Below are 19638 nucleotides of genomic sequence, written 5' to 3'. Positions count from 1 at the left end.
TTTTAATAGGTTAATTTTATATTAGGTGCTCAAAATTGCCGATTCTGCTTTGAATAGGGTGAAATCTGTTTTCAGTTTGAGAGAAACATCACAGAAAAAGAATCCAGATACAACTTTTAATCTGCTATCTAATGGGTAAGGTCTTCCACTTAGATCATTACGTTCTAATACTATTCCCTCGATCATTACTTTTTGTTTTAGGAACAAAACTTTTTTTAGTACTGTTACTGTAACCTTTCTTCCTTTTCAAGATTAATTTTCTACCGCTTGTACAGAACATATTCAAAACATTTTGCTTGCTAGTTGCTAAGGAAAGCTGTCCATCTCTGCTTATGTTTTGAACTGATTTTTCCCCCCCAAAATGAATGTTTAGTAAATATTTTTAAGTTCTGTGCTCTGGATTTCTTAGTTTCCTTTTTTTTTTCCTGTTTTAAAACTAATCAAATATTTTTAATGTCTTAGGAAAACTACCTGTCTTTGTTTATGTTTTAGTTCAATTAAACAGGTAATAAATGCACACTTATCCGCTTTTATGCATTAACAGGATTGTCAACTACTCCATATTTTTCAGACTTTCTCTGCAATAACAAAAGAGACAGCATAAAAGTTTGCTTTGCATTTCTGCCAAAATGTGTAGAATAAGAATTTTCAAGTAATTGTGTGACATCTATGAAAGTATGACTTAATAAATGTGTTATTAATCAATTATTTATGATTATTTTTATGCTAATGTTTTAAATCATTATCAAAGTACAAACAGAAGCCTTAGGTACATGGTTTTATTTTTTTCAATGATTTTTATACATCATTTTGAACTGCTTTGAAAAATCATAAAATGCTTCTCAAAACCACCATAAATAATTCTCAAATCATTTGTTAATGGTTGATAATCTTACATTAAGCATAAGTTTAGCATTTTTGTTCTTAACATACTTTGATGGTGTGATCCAAATTTTTCCAGTTTACTTTATTAAAATTTGATTTTTGGGTTTCCTATTTGTTATGGGGATCTCCTGGAATAGGCATGAATTCTGATAATAAATAAAATATGAAATTTTTTTAATGTACCAAGAACCCGATGAAAAACCCTAGTTGGAAAAAAATAGAGTGCTTCATTTTAATTTCAATTTTGGAATAGGAACCCTATGAGCTGAAAATGGGACAGTTAACGTTTTAATCATAAATAACAATAAAAAGAAGGAGAAAATTGTTATGAGGACGGTTTGCTTTGAAGGAGTGTCTATTATGTAAGAGTTTCACTGTACTATCAGAAAAAAAACTTCTGGATTATAAATGGTAAAAACAATTACATTTAGAGAAATATGTTCAAGATACTGCCACTATCTCTTAAAGTAGCTTGTGCTTCAAAATATGTTACATAAAAATAAATGTTGAGAGAAAATGATCATCTAGTGTTATAAAAATATTTCCTCTTGATATATATATTTTTTCTTTTTTTGGAATAAAGAAAAAAAAAAGCTAATTGTTCTGTCTTTTCTCTCAGTTTGAAAAAAAGAAAGGCCTAGCAAGGCTGGTACATATATTCTTTTTCAAATGTATCTTTTCAGAAAATCTGAAAATACACGTAAACGAAAATTGTCTGATGATAGTGGAATAGACAGCAAGCTTAGCATTATTGAAGATGTTATTGATCCAGTCACAAAAGTAAGCATTCTAACTGTTCAGTTACATACCAGTTGATTACTTCGGTTCTTTCTGAACATAGCTGGAATCACATGTCCATTCAAGATGCTCCAATCAAGTCATAATTAAATTTACCCAGAAAATTCAATCTTCCCTGTTCTTTGCTGTTTGATAATGATAAAGTGTTGATAATGATTTGAGTGTGGTATCACACCAGTCTTCTGAGTGCCTTGCTTGTTAAACTGACCATGCACACTTCCAGTATCCCTTGAAGAGTTGTCAACGTGGCATATTGGCTTAACTCATGTGTATTGGCTAGGTGTTTAATTCTGACTTTTCCCTTTATACGTTTTTTTTTTCAAAATGAAAAGAAGCAAGCAAACAGTAAAAAGAAAAAAAAAAGAACACAACAAGAGATAAAACTAGTTCTTTTATCAAGCAAAATTTGGGTTTCATCAAAAGTACCATGTTTCCATCAGTCTAAGTTTACTGTCTGTGGAAGTTGCCTTTTTTGCCCTGTAGTTTTAACACACAGATGAATGTCATGCATGCTCGGGAAAAAAAAAGGTTTTGGGTCAGGAATGATTAGTGTCTATGTTTACAAATTCTTCGTTATTTAGCATTAATTTTAACAAATGTTGTGTATAAGGGTTTTGAACTTCTTATGGTGTTTTGAGAATCTCACAAATTCCTTTATGTGTATAGTTAGTCATATCAGGACATCTTTATGAATTGATAGTGAGTTCAAAAATACCCACTATAGTAGTGTAACCCACTGTAGTGTATTTTTTAAAACTTATGTTACATTGATATTGTTTTTTCTCATTTTATCTTCCTATACAAAGGTTTTTTTTTTCTTTGTCTTCTAACTACTGTTTCAATATTGTATGTATCCGATTTTAAATAAAATTTTGCTGTTCAACTTTTTCCGTATCCTGTTTATTCTGGTTAATCAAGAGTAATCTACTTTTAAAATGGAATGTCAGTTTTTAAAATCCTTCTTAAAACAAGTTAAATCCTTTTTCTTTCTTAAACATAACCTTATTTATGAAATACATTGATAGTTGACATTTAAACAAGTTCACAATCATCCCTTGATTTACTTAGACTGCATATAATTGGGTTTTGTGACTCATGAATTTTCATGATGGGGGGGGGGGGGCACTTTTAAACAATCATAAGTTACAAACAGTATCTTCTTTCTGTAACATAGCATTGCACTTATGTTAAGTAGTCAACAATTTCTTAAAATATCTAAGTTTAGACCTTCAAGAATAAGCCTCTAAGAGGATTTATGGAAATTTGAATTATTTTCGGAGTTATAGTTATTTTTTTAAGATGAAGAAGCCAGCAAACGAGATCAACAGAGTGACAAACGCTCTGAGGTACGAGATTCTGAAGCTTCAAAAGAAGGCAGAACTGCTCTTATGGCTGAAAGATCTGCAAAAAAAAGGAAGCTTTTGAGGTGTACGAAGAAACAATGTATAAGACAGGGATGGCTGTTCAAAATAATATAAGTATAGCATACCATTAAACTACTTAGACTGCCCGAAATTCAACTAAACTTTAAACGAGTTTTTCTCAAACTCACTTTTTTCAATATGGTTGACAAGATATCTCAACTTCTAATGCACTGATTTATTTGAAATTTGGTACAGACTTTCTTAATACTATCAATTTTGTCTCCATGTCGGGGTTTCTGTATTTTTGTTTTTTTACTATTTTAAAAAAATTATTAAAAATGAAAAAATGAGGCAAAAACAACCTTGCTTTTTCCAAAAAGAGGCCATTGTATTCATTTTTTTCCCCAAATCGGCAACATCCAGACAATTCTGCATCCTTGATTAATAAGAATCAACCTTAATTTCATGTTTCAGATCACCAGGAGGGTTGGAATCTTTTCAACCAGTAGACACCTTTTTTTTTTCTGAGTCCCGACTTTGCTGGCCTCTACTGATTTCAATTTTGATTTTTTTCTCACTATTATACATTTTTATACTTCTCAAGTATCAATAAAAAACTGATAAAAAAATTGATAGAAAAAATGGTTATAGTTTTTTTTTTTTTATTACGCCCTAAAATTGCCTCAAAATCAAGCCTCTAGACTAGAATACCCCCTTAAAATTCTATTTGTGTTACTTTCTTTGTTTCCTCATATCTGTTGTAAATGTTAAAATTGAATTTAGTGAGGTATTTCAAATATTGCCTCTTATAGGTAATCACTTCAGTTACTAGTTATTCATTCTCATTTCTTGTTGTAAATATGTTCATAAAAATATAATGAATCAGGGAGAGTGTTGTATCTTGGGACACCTTTCATGTTTTAATTTTTAACGTTGATTATTTGAATCAAATTTAAAATCCAAATGTCATATTAAAATACCCCAACATATTTAAATACATTTTTAAAAATTGAGGCAGTTTGAAAATAAAATATTGCCAGCCATTTTTAAAGTAAGTTTTTCAAGCTGCCCCAAGGTACAACAGCCTATTGTACCTTGGGACACATCCTGTTGTAATATGGGAAAGTCTTCATGATTCAGGAAACAACCATATACTTATACCAAAACAGACTTATTTTTCTTGGTAGTGAATTAAATCATGAATTATAAATTATTATCAAACATCAAAGGTGTTTAAAAGACTGCATAAGATTAGAACATTGTTCCATGTATATGTTGTACCTTGGAACATGGCCTAAGGTAGAATATGTTTAGCTGTCCCAAGGTACAATCAGTATGTGGTTTCAGAAAAACCAAAATGGTGCTCAATCTAGATGCACTATCATTATTTTCTCATACTCAAAATATTTAAAGTACTTCTCTTTAATGTAACAAAATAAAATTCAGTTGATTAGTTTTACAAAAACATAGAGAGAAAATGAAATAAAAATGAAGGAAGTATTTACTTTGGAGTCATGAAATTTTCTTTCTCTCACAAAATCGTCAATTTTACTCATTTGATGCTGATTTTTACTATACAAATACAAATACAAAAGTGACGACCAGCAACAGGCTCTGGGCCCAGCTAGACTGATCCTAGTAAATTTATAATCCCCAGTGAAGATCAATGGCCCTCTTAAAACTATCTACTCCCTTGCTCATTACCACCTCTTCCGGTAAACTGTTCCGAGGTTCCACTACCCTGCTAAAATAATAGTTTTTCCTAACATCCATGTTAGCCTGAGATTTAAATAGCTTAAAACAATGACCCCTTGTCCTGTTTTCAGTGCTAAACTTCAGCCCCGTAACATCTTTTATTTTAATAAATTTAAACAGCTGAATCATGTCCCCTCGGTCTCTTCTTTGCTCAAGACTACATTTTTAGCCTTCTAAGCCTGGAATCATAATCTAAGTGGGAAAGTCCACTTATTAGCCTTGTAGCCCGCCTTTGAACCCTTTCCAATACATTAATGTCTTTCTTAAGATAAGGAGACCAAAACTGAACAGCATACTCCAAATAAGGTCTTACCAAACTTCTATATAAGGTCAGAAGAACTTCTTTCGATTTGTTTGAAATAGATCTATTGATAAACCCAAGCATCTTATTGGCCTTGTTACTAGCAATGCTGCACTGTCGGCTAAACTTTAAATCCTGACTTATTAAGACCCCCAGATCAGTAACTTTGTCTGCCTGACTAATGACTGAACCTTGCAAATAATAACTTGTACACTTATTTCCATGTCCTAAATGTAGTACTTGACATTTCCCAACATTAACAGCCATACCCCATTTATTAGACCACTCCGTAATATGATCTAGATCCTCTTGCAGCTGTTTTGCTTGTTCTTCATTTTCTACAGTCCCCCCTTAAATGGTGTTCCATGGAACCCCGGGATTTCATGGGGCTCAAGGGTTCCATGAAACATACATTTTTCTTTTTTCAAAACTTTCAATTTAGTCACGTAAAAAATAGTGGGTTGAGTGAAGTGTTCAATGAGTACTTTCTGAATAAATGGCTGAAAAATATCAATAGTGGATTAAAAACCCATTTATTCTCAATGTATAGCCATCAATTATGTCAGCCCTAGAATACGACTTATTTACTGAAATGATACTTGATTCTGCCTTACACCAAAAATTTAAAATTATGCCATTCAGAGAAATTCTGGTACAATTTAAGAGATGAATGTTTTCAATAAATATTCCCAAATGTCCCGAAATTCCTTCTTAAAAGGTTTACCATTTCCAATTAAATTTATGTTTTCAACTTGTCTGTTGATAAAAGCTATATATCATACAGATGTAGTGCTGAACCTGATCTGAAAATGCAACTTTCATCCATAAAGGTTGTATCTGTCGTAGCAGAAACAGGTACCACTCATATCATTAACACTCATATCATTGAGGTTTATGCCCAAGCGTCACTCGGGTTGCGGTTTTTGGTGAAGGGAACTAAGCGCGAGATTCTCTCGGGGTCAAATTTTTACTCTCTTAGCTATAAAAGTATGAGTTCTATAAGTTTTTAACCTTTTTAGATACTATCTACAAACTTTTTACTTATATATATATATATATATATATATATATATATATATATATATATATATATATATATATATATATATATATATATATATATATATATATATAATCAGGGGTTTAAATTCAAGTTAGTGCTTTAAAATGTACTATACAAAAGCAAATTTTATTAAATAATGTTTATTTTCAAATTAAACCTATTTTCAGATGTTTGTTCAAGATTTAGGTAAGAGTTTATTTGAGTCTTGGTAAACTTTTATGGTTAAAAATTATGTTTTCCTATGCGGAACTTTTTTTTTAGTTTCAAACATACTTTTTTCGACAATTTCTTACTAAAAATTGATTTTTTTTTCATTCAAATAGTTTCTTAAATATAAAAGAAAACATCTTAAACTATGTAATGCAATAAAAATTACTGAAATACACCTCTTCCAAGTATATTTTTAAAAATCTTGCAAAGCGCCAAAAAACCCCAGTCTGGAGGAAGATATGCAGTCGAAATTGCTCAGACCTAAAGGTGTTAAAATTAAAACTTTGAAATTTTAATTAAAACCAGTTGTATACATTTCGGGAAAATTTTTCTTTGTTTGAAATATCTTTCTTAAGTAGAATTTTTTTCTTAACATAAGAAAGTGCTTTTGTTGAAAATAAACAATTCCTAGAATGTTGCACGCAAACTTTACTATCGAGGAAAAAATGGGTTTTCTTGAAAAAAGTCAACATTCAAAAGGCTTCCTCTTATCAAACAAATTATGAAACGCTGCTCGAGGTTGTACGTATTGAGCATTTAAGTCTCGTATCATAATCTAAATCTGAAAGACCTTGAAAGACTCTGGACCCTTTCCAAAAGAGATATCTTTTTTGATATATGGCGCTAATAATGTATGCGCTTCCTTTCTTGGATATAAAAAAAAGTTGAATCTATGTTTTTTTTAATGGAATTACTTACCCCTTAATGCTGTGTGTCAGAAATGTAGTTGATATTTTCATTTTCAAGAAAAATATATTTGGATGTTTGTTCCATATATAGATAGGCACTATTAATCCTGTGAGAGACTTTCAAGAAATGATTAAAAGTAAGGATCCACATGACTTCTTTGATGGTAAGTTTTAAGCACTTGTTCTTGTCAATGCTCTGTAGTATTATTTATTATATTTTTCATTGGTGAAACTTCCAAGGCTACTTCAGAATTACATGTTTTCTCAAATGGTGAATTTTGCAATTCCAGTAAAAAAAATAATAGCATAATTTTACATAACTTTTTAAGCAACAAGTAAAATAACCCTCATTTAAAACCTAATTTGATGCTTCCAATAGTGCAATGTAGAATTTATTTTTACATATCTGCCAACTTTTGTGCATTTGATAAGAAATGAACATAGTTTAGCTATAATTATTTATGCTCTTAATTTTTATGGGCTTCCAAATCCAATCGCATCCACTTCTGTAACACTTGTTGATTTCTGTCTACTATGCGAATCTACGTTTGTACATTAATAACTTTGTGTTGATGATTATTATCAACCCTCTGTTATAAAAATTTTCTGTAGAATTCCATAATAAAACACTTATAGATCTTTCCATCCATAGAATCACATAAAATTATGACCTATTTATCTGTGGGCTCTGTAGGAAGTTTTGCTATAGAAAACCATTTAAATATCCTATGGAAAAAATCCTATAAAACCCGTAGAAAATGTTTCATATCGCTATAAAGTTCTATAGAAAGCCTATGGAATATTTTATAGGAATATATTCTATAGAAACCTCATGTTTCTAGAGAAAAAAGGTTTGAACATACTATAGAAACATTTAAAAAATCTGTGGATGAGTTCAATAACACCCAACTGAATAAAAATCATGTTTTTTTTTTAAATTTAGTTTTGTGATGTGTACATTTCTAAGTTAATAGATAGTTTGAGTATCATTTAATAGTTTGAAAACAATTTGTATAAAAGCTGCAGATAAAAACAATCTAAAATAACATACTTAATATTCATAAATACAGATTGAGATCGTTTATAAAAATCACCATGTTGTTGAAATAAAAAACAGATTAAGATTCAATGTTTTCTAGCAAATAAAGTTTGATTTTCACAGTAAAACCCATGCACATTGTACAGTATATATATTTTTGTCTTATCAAGAACGTTAATAAATATTTTAACCTAAAAAGGTGATCAGTTTGTTTTACAAAAACAAAACTGGGCCCAAACTGATAAGTAACAATCAAACTACCTGTTTCAAGTATTGTGGCTTAAAATATTTTTCCTATACAGAGGACACGCTACAATGCAATTTGACTTACCCAAAATGGCTATAGCGTGAGTTTTCCTCAAGTAACGAATTTTAGAGCTGAACATAAATTCCTCGCCCGCAGCACCAAAATTTTTCGATGGGAATCACAGGGCTTAAGTATTGCCCTCGCTATTGGCTACTAAATATTGATTTTGGAAATGACTTTCTCTTTTTTATGTACTGCGTAAAATAATTTCAAGCAAAGATGACAATAATTTCAGATTTAATAAATTGAAAAAAAAAAATCACTTCTCTCTTTTCCCCCCTGCAAACTGTATGTGAACAAAAGTTTTTCTAAAATGATGCTTTTGCTTCATTGTTTTTTATTTCAATTATGAGAAAACATTTATTCTTATGCTTTCTGGTATTTAAATTTACTATCTGAAAATTTATTTTATTAAAATGTTTTTGTTCCCGTCAGTGTACAGTATAACTTCGATTTAACGATACCAGATTTAGCAATTTTCTCAATTTAATGATACATTTAACTGGTCTGGATTTAACTGCATTGAGTGATTATGCTCCTTGATTTAACAACAGCCTTGATTTAATGATACTTTTTCCCAGCTCCTTGAGAATCATTAAATCAGGGTTATAATGTATAAAATCAAAAGAATATGTTTGGATGAGTATTGGAATATGATATGAGAATGGTGGACCTTCCATCCTGCCCCCCTCCCCCCTTTTTTGAAAAACTCCTGTGTGTGCCACTGGCGAAATACACAGTAGCTAACAAAGGTTTCAAAATATATGTGTGCATAGAGTTTTTTTCAAATTGTAGGAGCTGTTTGTTTTTATATATCATAGCATAACATTTTCATTTACATTACAATGCTCATGAAAAGCATTAATGTTGAATAATGTTCATTTTCATTACAATGTACTTCAAGGGGCCACAAATGTTGTTCCCTGAAAGCGGAATATCGTTGTAACGGAATAAAAGCAATGTAATGGCAATTACATCAGGAGTGAAAATTCATTTAGTTGAAATGGAAATTTGTTGTATTGGTATTAGGTGTAACATTATTTAACTGTCTTTTTCAATAGCAAAGAAAACTATAAATATTTTGTTTTTCTTACTTTGACAACTTTTCTGAAAGGGGATGGATTCCACTCTCATATTTTGCATGGTCCTTTAAAATTTTGAACACTAATATCACATCATATAATCTTGAAAGATAGTTCTTTATAGGAAAGGGTTCAAAGAAGGGTTACTAGGTTAGTGAGAGAACTTTCAGATGTAGATTATGAAATCAGACTAACAAGTCTTAATATGTATAGCCTGGAACAAAGGAGAGAAAGAAGCACACAATCACAACTACAAAATACTTCACAGGAAATTTAAAAAAAAAAAAAAAAAAAAACAAGCATGGCCCATGGTTAGAGTTAGAAGAATACTCTAAAAAAAACAATTTCTGGGAATGAGCGAAAACACAAAACAACAGTATTCCAAAGAACTGAGCTAGCTGCCTCTTTGAATTGAGAAAAGCACTAAAATTGAAGTTCAACAATAATAATTATAACTAAAGAAAGAAAAAGATTTAAAATTTATTTTACTGAAACGTTTTTACCCTATGCCATCTCCTACCTATTGCTAATGGTGCATAAACTAATGAAAAGTTTCTCATCACAGGTTAAGCTTCTGCTGAAGTTCACCTCTGCAACTGGTCTCTTTCGGATTTAACGATTATTCTTCTGTTATCCTAAGAGATATATGGCCGGTGACCTCTCTTTTGGGTCATTCCTAGCATAATGAGGGGGAAGGGTTAGTACGATAGATCATTGGTCGCAGTGCTATTGCTCTCTGAGCCACCCCAAAGAACAAGTCATAAGTCATTCTCATCACAGGGGGGTCAGCTGACCCCTTGACCCTCCCCTGAATCCTCCCTTGAGGACCAGCCTTGTTGGGCACAGAGCCTGTTGCTGGTCGTCGCATTTGTATTTGTATCTCCTTGACTTTGCTTGTAACTGTGAAATATTTTTTTGTTTTAGAATTATTTTTTAAATGGAGATTATTTCCCTAAATGTAAGTTAGAAGATTAGTAATATAATCTGTTAGATTTCATATTTTTTCACTGATTGTCTTTTTATCTTCAACTTTTAAATATCTTAACTCTGCACAGTATTTTGACCATTTCTGTAATTAAAAATATGCAGCTAGGACTAACGGTTCTGAAAATAGAGGTGTAGGTGGTTAAACAGGGATATGCCGTATATTGTTATGCAGTATTAATTGCATAACCCTGTTGAAATTTTGTCCCAAGTTTCTTGTTCTAGATTCATTTATAAAGTTCTTTTAATTTTTAGCTATTCATCAAATAGTTCAAGTTGTGTGGACTTATTTGAAAGACGAAAGATGTGCTAAATTATATCATTCAAAAATTCTTGGAATTTGTAAAGAGCTAAGGGCATCATGTCTCAAAGTAAGAGCTACTCAAGTATTATCTCTATTTTCTTTAGTTTAAAATGATTAACGCTCAAGCAAACATCATTTTTAAAACTTTTTTCTGTCAAAAGATTTCTTTTTTCTCAAACTTACTTTAAGTCAAGGTTGAACTAGTGTTCTGTATTCATTTAGTCAGATTGATATTATTATTTGAAAAATAATTACACACACACACACACACACACACACACACACACACACACACACACATATATATATATATATATATATATATATATATATATATATATATATATATATATATATATACTAAAACTTCCATTTTAATTTAAGCCAAATTAATGTGTTTGAAATTTGGCGGAGTTTTCCTAAATTATAAAAATGAAAGTTAATGGTCAAACTTCCACACTGTTAGATATCCATTTTAAAAAGTAAATAATGATTACAGTATAAGCTACTTGCATTTGAAGCTTGTGGTTGCAAAAGTAGGCATTGCCATAAAAGTTTTTTTTTTTTTTTTTGGAAAATTTCATCTATCTGTTGCTTCAAAAATATACAAGTTACAATAACTTTTCCCTTTTTTGTTTAAATCTTTTAGGGGACCATTTCAAACTCTCACATTCTCATGTTGTTAGCCTACCTAACTACTGCAATGAAAATAGTATGGAAACATGGTTTTGTAGCAAAAATTTTAATAGGAGACTCCTACTTTTGCAAATGCACACTTCAATTGTGCCATAAGAGCAACCTCATAATTTTTATTATGCTTTTAAATTGTTGAGGTAATCTTTATTATGTGTTATTTAAATGTTGAAGCCTTTTTTCCCTGATGATATCAATCATCTTATTCTTATTGCATGACTTCAGGAGCTTGATGTAAATATTGGTGTTGGAAGTCTTTTGTAAGAGATTGGTTCTTATTACTATAAAACTAATATATATGTTCAGCATGTCATTTCCAATCGTTTGATTTTCAAAGATCTTCTTTCTCCCAGAATATGCAAAATAGACTTTTTTACCCATATATTTAAGCCCATTTTATTCAAAATCCATATGTGATTGAGAAAAATGGATGCAATATTTAAAATCAGCACACCAAATGGTATAAAAGTTGGTCATTGCCGTACAATCCCTTTTTCTTGACCTAAATTTTGCAGGCCTGTATAATTAATGTCAAAAACATACCTATATATCACAAAAAAGCTGAGAAATGTACAGTATGTAATGTAAGGAATGTAAGGTATATGCTATTATAACTGTAGTCTGATTAAAAAAAAAACAGTTATCTTGGACCTTTAGAAAAAACCCTTCAAAAACTGAAATGCAAAAAAAAAAAAAAAAAAAAAGAAAAGAAAATCACTATTGGTGACTAAGCAGTATTAATATAATGAATTACACTGAAGATAAAAACTTATGTTTGGAAAAAATGTGTTTGGGAATGTTCTTGAAAGATGCAATTTGAGAGTATGCTAATGGTGGTCCTGGAATATCAATTACAAATTTGATATTGACAATACAAAACAAACCTGCCCATTACTAAATGATCAGGGCATTGTTACGGACATCATGTCCATTACTGTCTGGCAATGCTGGAATGTTAACGCCATCTGTTTGTCTGGGATGTAGTTGAATACTCAGTTGAAAGCGAATACCAATAAACACGCTCAACCATGGTTACTTGAAAGGGCATTTTAAAGTAGAAAGGACGTAAAATATCTTTCTTATTTGATTTTTGGTGACTGCTATTATTGTTGAGCAGGAAGCTTGAAGGAATAATATGAGGAGTCACGGGAAAGGTCCTAGATTAGATTAATTTATTTCTGATAGTTAGAATTGGTTTCATTTGAAGGCGAGTAAGCACAGAAATTAAGGGAACACCTATTTATATTTTTAAGTGAAAATTAACATTTTTTGTATTGTACATAATGTTAGCAATCAAATATTTTTTAGTGTAAACATTCTTTAGTTTTGTATTGTATACTATACAACAATTTTTTAAAAGATATCTGTACTTCAGAGCCAGACTAACGTAAGTTCAAAAAGAGTGATTTTCAGTTAATTAGCACATTGTGTGTTGAAATGTATTCTGAATCAAGCCATTAGAGCATAATTGTAAAAAAAAGTATTCTTTTGTAATTATTTAATGGTGTTAAAAGAGCACATGTCCAATCTTTTGCATGTGCCAGAAAATGGTTTTTCCTCTCTCCTGTAAAATTGTGATTATGTGACTTATGTTGTTTTGGCTACAGATATATTCTTTACTTTTGTTTTGCATTTCAACTTCTTTTTTTTTTTTGAATATTTATTTTAATATAACTGCTGTAGTATTGAACGGGAAGCTAAATTCGGTAATTTTGTTTCAACTTCTTTTCTTCAACAATTTTTATACTACACAAATATTTGATTTCATTCTAGTGAGAAATTTTTTTATTAAACCTAAAGCTCAAAGGAGAAATCTTACATAAAGTTTGATTTTAGTCTTTTATTTCTGTGCTTTGTATGAAAGCATGCATTTTTTTTCCAAAAAAATGTTAAATTGTTTGCTATTTAATTCATATGATAAATTTGATAAAGTGTAAAAACAGAATACAAATGACATTTTTTTATGATGTTTTTCTTCACTATCAGTATTATGATACACCTTATAGTAAAGAATCTGAAACTCTAGAGCATTTTGAGAAACTTTTAATCAATCATTCATTTACAAGAAATAGAGATTTGAAAAAGAAAAAAAAAGGAAGCAATTGAAGTTGCAACAAAATACCTCTACTGAAATAGTGTATTACAACAGCTGACTCTGGCAGGCTGACATTAAAAGTTTTCAAGTTAGGGCCTCCAAAAATAATCCCCCAACTCATCTTCAGTTTGCATGTCTTTTTTTTCTGTACTTGCATTTATTTTCTTTTAATTGGTTTGGATGTTTTTGTTGTTCTTCTGAACTCTGTATTTTGCAAAATTTCACTGTGCAGGTATTCGTATTCAAGTCAGTCACTTTTTTTTTAAAACGTTAGTTGTTCGCTTTTTATCTGATTGATGCTTTCTCTCCACTAGTAGGTGTACACTCTTTTTTTTTTCTAAAATTTCTAATCTTCTTGTGCATGTAGTATTTGTATTTTGAAATTTCCATAACTTTTCTCTGAAAAAAATAAGGCTTTGCTTGTATGAATTATATTTTTTTCATACATCATAAAAATATACTTTGTTTATTGCATTTAAGTTTTTGGAGTAACATTAGGTAAACTGGAGAGGTGTAAAGGGTGAAAGCTCTTTACTACATAAACATAGCTTTAGACTAAAGCTTGTTTCATTTTTTAAGTAAAAAGTGGATGCAGAGCAATGAAGTAAAGTGTATGTTCTTGTATATAATACTATACCATTGTACACCTATGTAGGTAACTGCTCCAGTAGTCGGCCACAAGGACATAAAACTGCATATAAATAGTATATGTATAACTAAAAATTGGATATGATGCATTCCCGCATTAATTTACCTGTCCCTAATTATCATCCAATAGCAATGAAGTTGTAAGTACTTTTCATCAAGTAGTAATGAGTCATTTTATTTTAAATGGTGGGCCCACCATCCTAATTTGCAATTCTGCTTTTTTTTTGTTAAGAAGACACATCTTTAAATGTTAAATACCCTTCTTTTTTTATGTTTTACTGTAAACTAGCTTTTACTTATGTTTTAATGGATTGTATAACATAACGTTTCGATTAAAAAATTAACTCCTTCTTAGACTCTATTTATATAGGGGTGGCCAACCACTGGGTACTGAATTCCCATGCATTTCCAATAGTCAGCCATGGCAGATTGACCACTGGCTCTATACTGTTTGGTCGATCTACCCAGTAGTGGACTAAGTACTTAATATAGATTTTCTAATGTTCATCAAGTACTAATTAAAATAAAGTATTGAAAGAGTGGCAATTTAGCTGTTTTGGGTAAAAATTCCCTTTCTAACGTTATTTCTGCAGAAGAAAATGTTTAAAATTTGTGTCTTAACATTTTTTTGAGAAAAAGAGTCATTTCATCATTTTACTGATGCTAATGTTGATTTTTGTTCAAAATTCTCAAAAGTGGTTGAAAACGGTGTAAATTCAGTCCGTTGTTGCGTTTGGAATATAAGTTCTAATATTCAACTTGTCATTACCAAATGATAATTTATCGGGTTTTGTTATATCAAATCGTGGAACGTGGATGAAATTGATATAACAAATGATCTGATTGCAATTCAATAGGCAATAAATAAACACTCCCATTGTAAGGAATTAAGATGTAATACTTCAATAGTTACGTTAGTTCAAATTATTTCAATGAGCGTTAAACCTGTGATTATTCTTTCTATTGCTCATTTTGCTAAACTATTTGCTTCAGCAAAGCTTCAAGAAACCTTTATTCTATTTAGTCTAGTTATTCCAAATGTTGGTACCACTTTTTATTACTGCTTCTAACCAAGTATTTAATACATTGGGTTTTCTTCACAAGGAAATCAAAATTTACTTCTTGTTTAAAAGTGTACTGAATTTGACTTAGAATAACATGATTTCAAAGTTGGATTACGTTGCTACACACTCTATTTTAGTTTATTCATTGTTGACTAATGATCTTGTTGAAAGCTGTAAGAGTCTTCATGACATCCCCCATTTCTCAATTTCTATTTACCCTCATACAGGCCTGTCATTTGGGCAATCAGGGGGGGGGGGTATTGTCCTTCTGTATCTTCAAAACAAAATTTAAATGCGTATTTTTGCTTGTAATTTGATGAATACAGAAACTTTTTGCACCGGGGGGGGGGGGGGGGGGGGGGGAGAGAATCCAGGTTTTCATGTTTTCAAAAATTTTTTCTAAAAAAGCCTGGGTCTTTTCCATTCTTTAATTTATATTATAAGTACAATGCCGTGCTTTAAGTTTAATGCCATGGCAAAATTATATGATTATTCTTTTTCATATTTGGTTAGATTTTGTGTAATTTCCATAAACTAAAATTCAACTTAATGTTAAAATTGCAGTAATTAGCTCTTTTTAAATATTGCAATTACATAATCTAATGTTATATTACGTTGATTAATTTGTCTCGGTTTTATTAAATGCTTTGTGAAAAGTTTTACTGATGCCAGTTTTGAAAAGTTGGCAAGTCTGATATTAGTTTTAAATTAAAAATAAGTTTCATCAACAATAAGTCCTTAATAAAATTTTCTATTGCATATTTGCATTAAAAGACATTACATTGGAAAATGATATTTTAAATTTGTACAAAACATTTCATTATTCTAATATTTTGAATATGAGCCGTACATATATGTACAATTTTTTTTATCCCCTCTTGCTTTCTTTTGTACTTTTTAAATTGTTTATATATTACAGGGTGTCCGAGAAAGATCCACAAAAATCTATTTAAAGAGAAACAATAGGCTTACAGCAAAACTAATTAGTACATTAGATAGAATAACTCAAAAAGTTTTTTTTCTGCAGTATGTTTCTGACCACATATGGCGCTACATGTCACGCAAAGGAATATTAAAGCATTTTAGTTATTTCAATGGCTGATCCCGTGAAGAGAGCTCAATGTGTTGTATGGTTTACCGAAACAAATTCCGATACGCAAACACAACGGAACAAAACATCCAAACAGCTGTAGCTACTGTTAATATTAGCATGCTGAAACGGTCGTGGATGGAATTGGATCATCGTCTTGATATTATTTGTGCTACGAAAGGGTCTCATGTAGAAATTCCCTAAGGTAATAACTTAAGTTATAGGAAAATAACTTTTTGAGTTATTCTATCTAATGTATTAATTAGTTTCAATGTAACCCTATTGTTTCTTTTCCAGTACATTTTTGAAGTTCTACGGATCTTTCTCGGACACCCTGTGTGTGTATATATATATATATATATATATATATATATACATATACATATATATATATATATATATATATATTATTTTTTTCAGGTTAAACAAACTACAGACTACAATACTTTTATAACGACTTTGCAAAGCAGGCTTTTTGAAATTGATCCAGATCTTTGGATGAAAATAAGAAATGGTTTGTGAGCTTTGTTTTTTGTATCTATTTCAAAATTAATTGGAAATGACAGAATTTTATTTTGATGTTGAGTTTATTTCATTCAGAAAGCATTGGTTTAATATCGAGGAGCGAAGTGGGAACAAGTGCCGTCAGTCCAGAAGAAGCTGAAGCCTTCTTAACTGTAACTCCCTACATTAAAACTGAAAATGTAAACAATGAAGAGGATTTTGCATCTGTTGATAATAGTGATTATGATGCACTGGTATGTATTGTTGTAACAAGTTTTTCTTAATCAGAAATATTTGTTATTTTGATCAATTTTAAGAACTATACATCTAATAATTTGTTTGTTTTTTCATTTTAGTTGGATGAAATGTAGTTTGTTTTGAATGAAGAATGGTAGGAGCGAAAGAATGTTATTAAATACACATTTTATAATATATTTTTATTAGTTATGGTCTTTATTAAGACTCAACCTGTACATAAAAACTTGCTTAAAGTTTATGTTAATGTTTTGTTTTATAAAAAATGTATATTAATTATATACCACAAAATGTTGAAAAAATAAAAATCTTAAACCTATTATTTGTACACCCTCAATTCTTCTGTAATATTCTTTGTGCATTTGCCAAACTTGTTTCCTGTTGCACTATCCTGTTTGTTTAAAAAGCCCAGAGATTCTTCCCCTAGGTAATCGGAATCCCCAACAAAAGGAAAAATATAGCAAAGAATCTTGAGTTTGATTTTAATCTTAATTCAGGCAGAGAAACATAATCTTTTAAAGGACCAAATTATGGAAGAAATAAAAATATTTTTACAACATTTAATAAATGCACAATGCCACTGTAAATCATATGCTTTTTCTTTTTTTTTTTTCAAAATTTTCTTTCTCCTTTCACAAACCTCATATGATTTTCCAATATATTTTGTTCAAGTCAGTGAAAAACATGCATGTAGTAATGTGTGAAGAAGAAGCAATATAAAAATAGTTGCTTACCTCAAAAGAAAAAAATATCATTAAGTAGTTCAAATACTTGATTAATTTTTCTTTTGAGACAAATAGTGTCATTTGGTCAACAATGAGATGCTGGAATCCACAATGCCATTCAACTCGTTTTAAGATATCTTATGTGTTTTTTTTAAATAAATGAATGGTTTCACTGAGCAAAGAAAAGTAATTTTGCTAAAATTTTGTTTCAAGGTTTAATGATAGCCAAAAAATAAGTTTTTGGGACTTCTATCTCAAGAAATTTGCCCCTGACTCCCCATTTTTGCTCAAATATGACATGATGGCCCTCTCAAAAACCAGAAGCTAGATCTGCCCTTGAGGCCACCAAGAGCAAAGGTGAGCCCCTTATCAGTTAGGTCGGGCCCATAAAACATATCCTATCTATTACAAGACCCCTCCCCCAGAGCCAATTTCCTGGTTTCCCACAAGGCTGGCAGGGCCTCTCGTAAGTTTTTTATAAATTTGAACCTCTTATAAGAGGCGTTGGACAGTAGGGTGGGCCGAAAAAAAAAAATTTCTGCGGCTCACTTAGCTTTAGTGCAGAAAATTTGCGACTCCCTAACACTGATTAATGTGCAAAATTTCGTGACTCTGAGTTAATGTCTTCTGCTCTGGCAAGAGACTTGGATGTTTGAGATTTTAAGAAAAACATAAAATAAAGAGAAAATTTGCAAAATATTTTAAATTCCGCTGAACTTTAAGCCTAAGTGCGGGAATTTTTTAACTTCCTAACACAAACTACTGCGTAAAATTTCAAGCTTGTGAGTTATTTTTTTCTGCTTTGGCAAGAGACCTGAATTTTGAGAATTTTACATAAAATTCCATAAATACAAGTGGCACATTACAAAGTAGCTACATCCGAATACGCTGCAATACTTCGAACTTTTAATCACATCAACATCAGTTTCTCCCTTAAACCAGATCCAGCATTTAAAATTTTAGGGGGGACAGGGTCAGTACCCCCCCCCCCCAAATTAAAAAAACTAACACTTTATGTATAATTGGGCATGGTTGTTTTCCAATAAAATATTGAGTTGACGCTCTTTAGCCCCCCCCCCTGGAAACATTCAAAATAAAGGAATGTCTTTAATTCTGTAAACGCTTAACACAAATTGTTATACAAAGTTTCCAATCTGGGTTAATTTCCTGTGATTTGGCAAGAAGTCTAAATTTCAATTAGAAAAAACTTTTTTCTTAATCGTGTGTGTGTGTGGCTATTGAAGTGGGTAGAGATTCAAAATTTACAAGGTCTTTGTAATCTAATTGCATGTAAGAACAAGTTCGACTAAAAATCAATATTTTATAACGTTACAAAAATTGTCCGGGAAATATGCAAAAAATTAGAACTGCATTTAGGATATAGATTTCTATTAATTGAAGAAAAATTATAAAATTACTTATGAAATTTGTAAGTTATGCGTCAGTAAAACTACAAATTGTACCTTTTCGGGTAATTGACAGAATCAATTACATTAATACCTTTTTGGCAAGTATCTTGATGCAAAAAAAAAAAAAAAACCCACACATGCTTAGTTTCGTTTCTAATGGAATGGTTAGTTTTTATCCCAAACCAGGATGGAGTATATACATTTATAAACTTGACCAAGATTTGAAACTCAGTTGCTGGTTTTATAGCTGAAGTGTACAATCTCAATATTCTATTAGCTGTTTTCAAACAGCGAGACATATTCAGCGCCCCCAAATCGCGGTTAGTAAGGAGAGCATACACCTTATTTTACGACATGTGGTATTAGTAATAAAT

General features: G+C 30.7%; 1 protein-coding gene across 2 annotated transcripts in view; it reads left to right on the top strand.

Moving 5' to 3' along the window:
- Positions 1 to 17449, top strand: part of LOC129231284 (X-ray repair cross-complementing protein 5-like) — a 96406-nt gene extending 78957 nt beyond the window's left edge. For both annotated transcript variants that reach the window (XM_054865571.1, XM_054865572.1), the window contains exons 15-21: positions 26 to 135; positions 1569 to 1665; positions 7157 to 7229; positions 10733 to 10848; positions 16792 to 16885; positions 16972 to 17129; positions 17232 to 17449. In XM_054865571.1, the coding sequence (XP_054721546.1) occupies positions 26 to 135; positions 1569 to 1665; positions 7157 to 7229; positions 10733 to 10848; positions 16792 to 16885; positions 16972 to 17129; positions 17232 to 17246 (663 nt within the window). In that variant the 3' untranslated portion in view covers positions 17247 to 17449. The remainder of the gene's footprint in view (positions 1 to 25; positions 136 to 1568; positions 1666 to 7156; positions 7230 to 10732; positions 10849 to 16791; positions 16886 to 16971; positions 17130 to 17231) is intronic.
- Positions 17450 to 19638: the final 2189 nt, after the last annotated feature.

The sequence above is a fragment of the Uloborus diversus genome, chromosome 10, assembly GCF_026930045.1.
Source record: "Uloborus diversus isolate 005 chromosome 10, Udiv.v.3.1, whole genome shotgun sequence".
Lineage (NCBI taxonomy): Eukaryota > Metazoa > Arthropoda > Arachnida > Araneae > Uloboridae > Uloborus > Uloborus diversus.
This window is presented reverse-complemented; position numbering and strand designations above follow the sequence as displayed.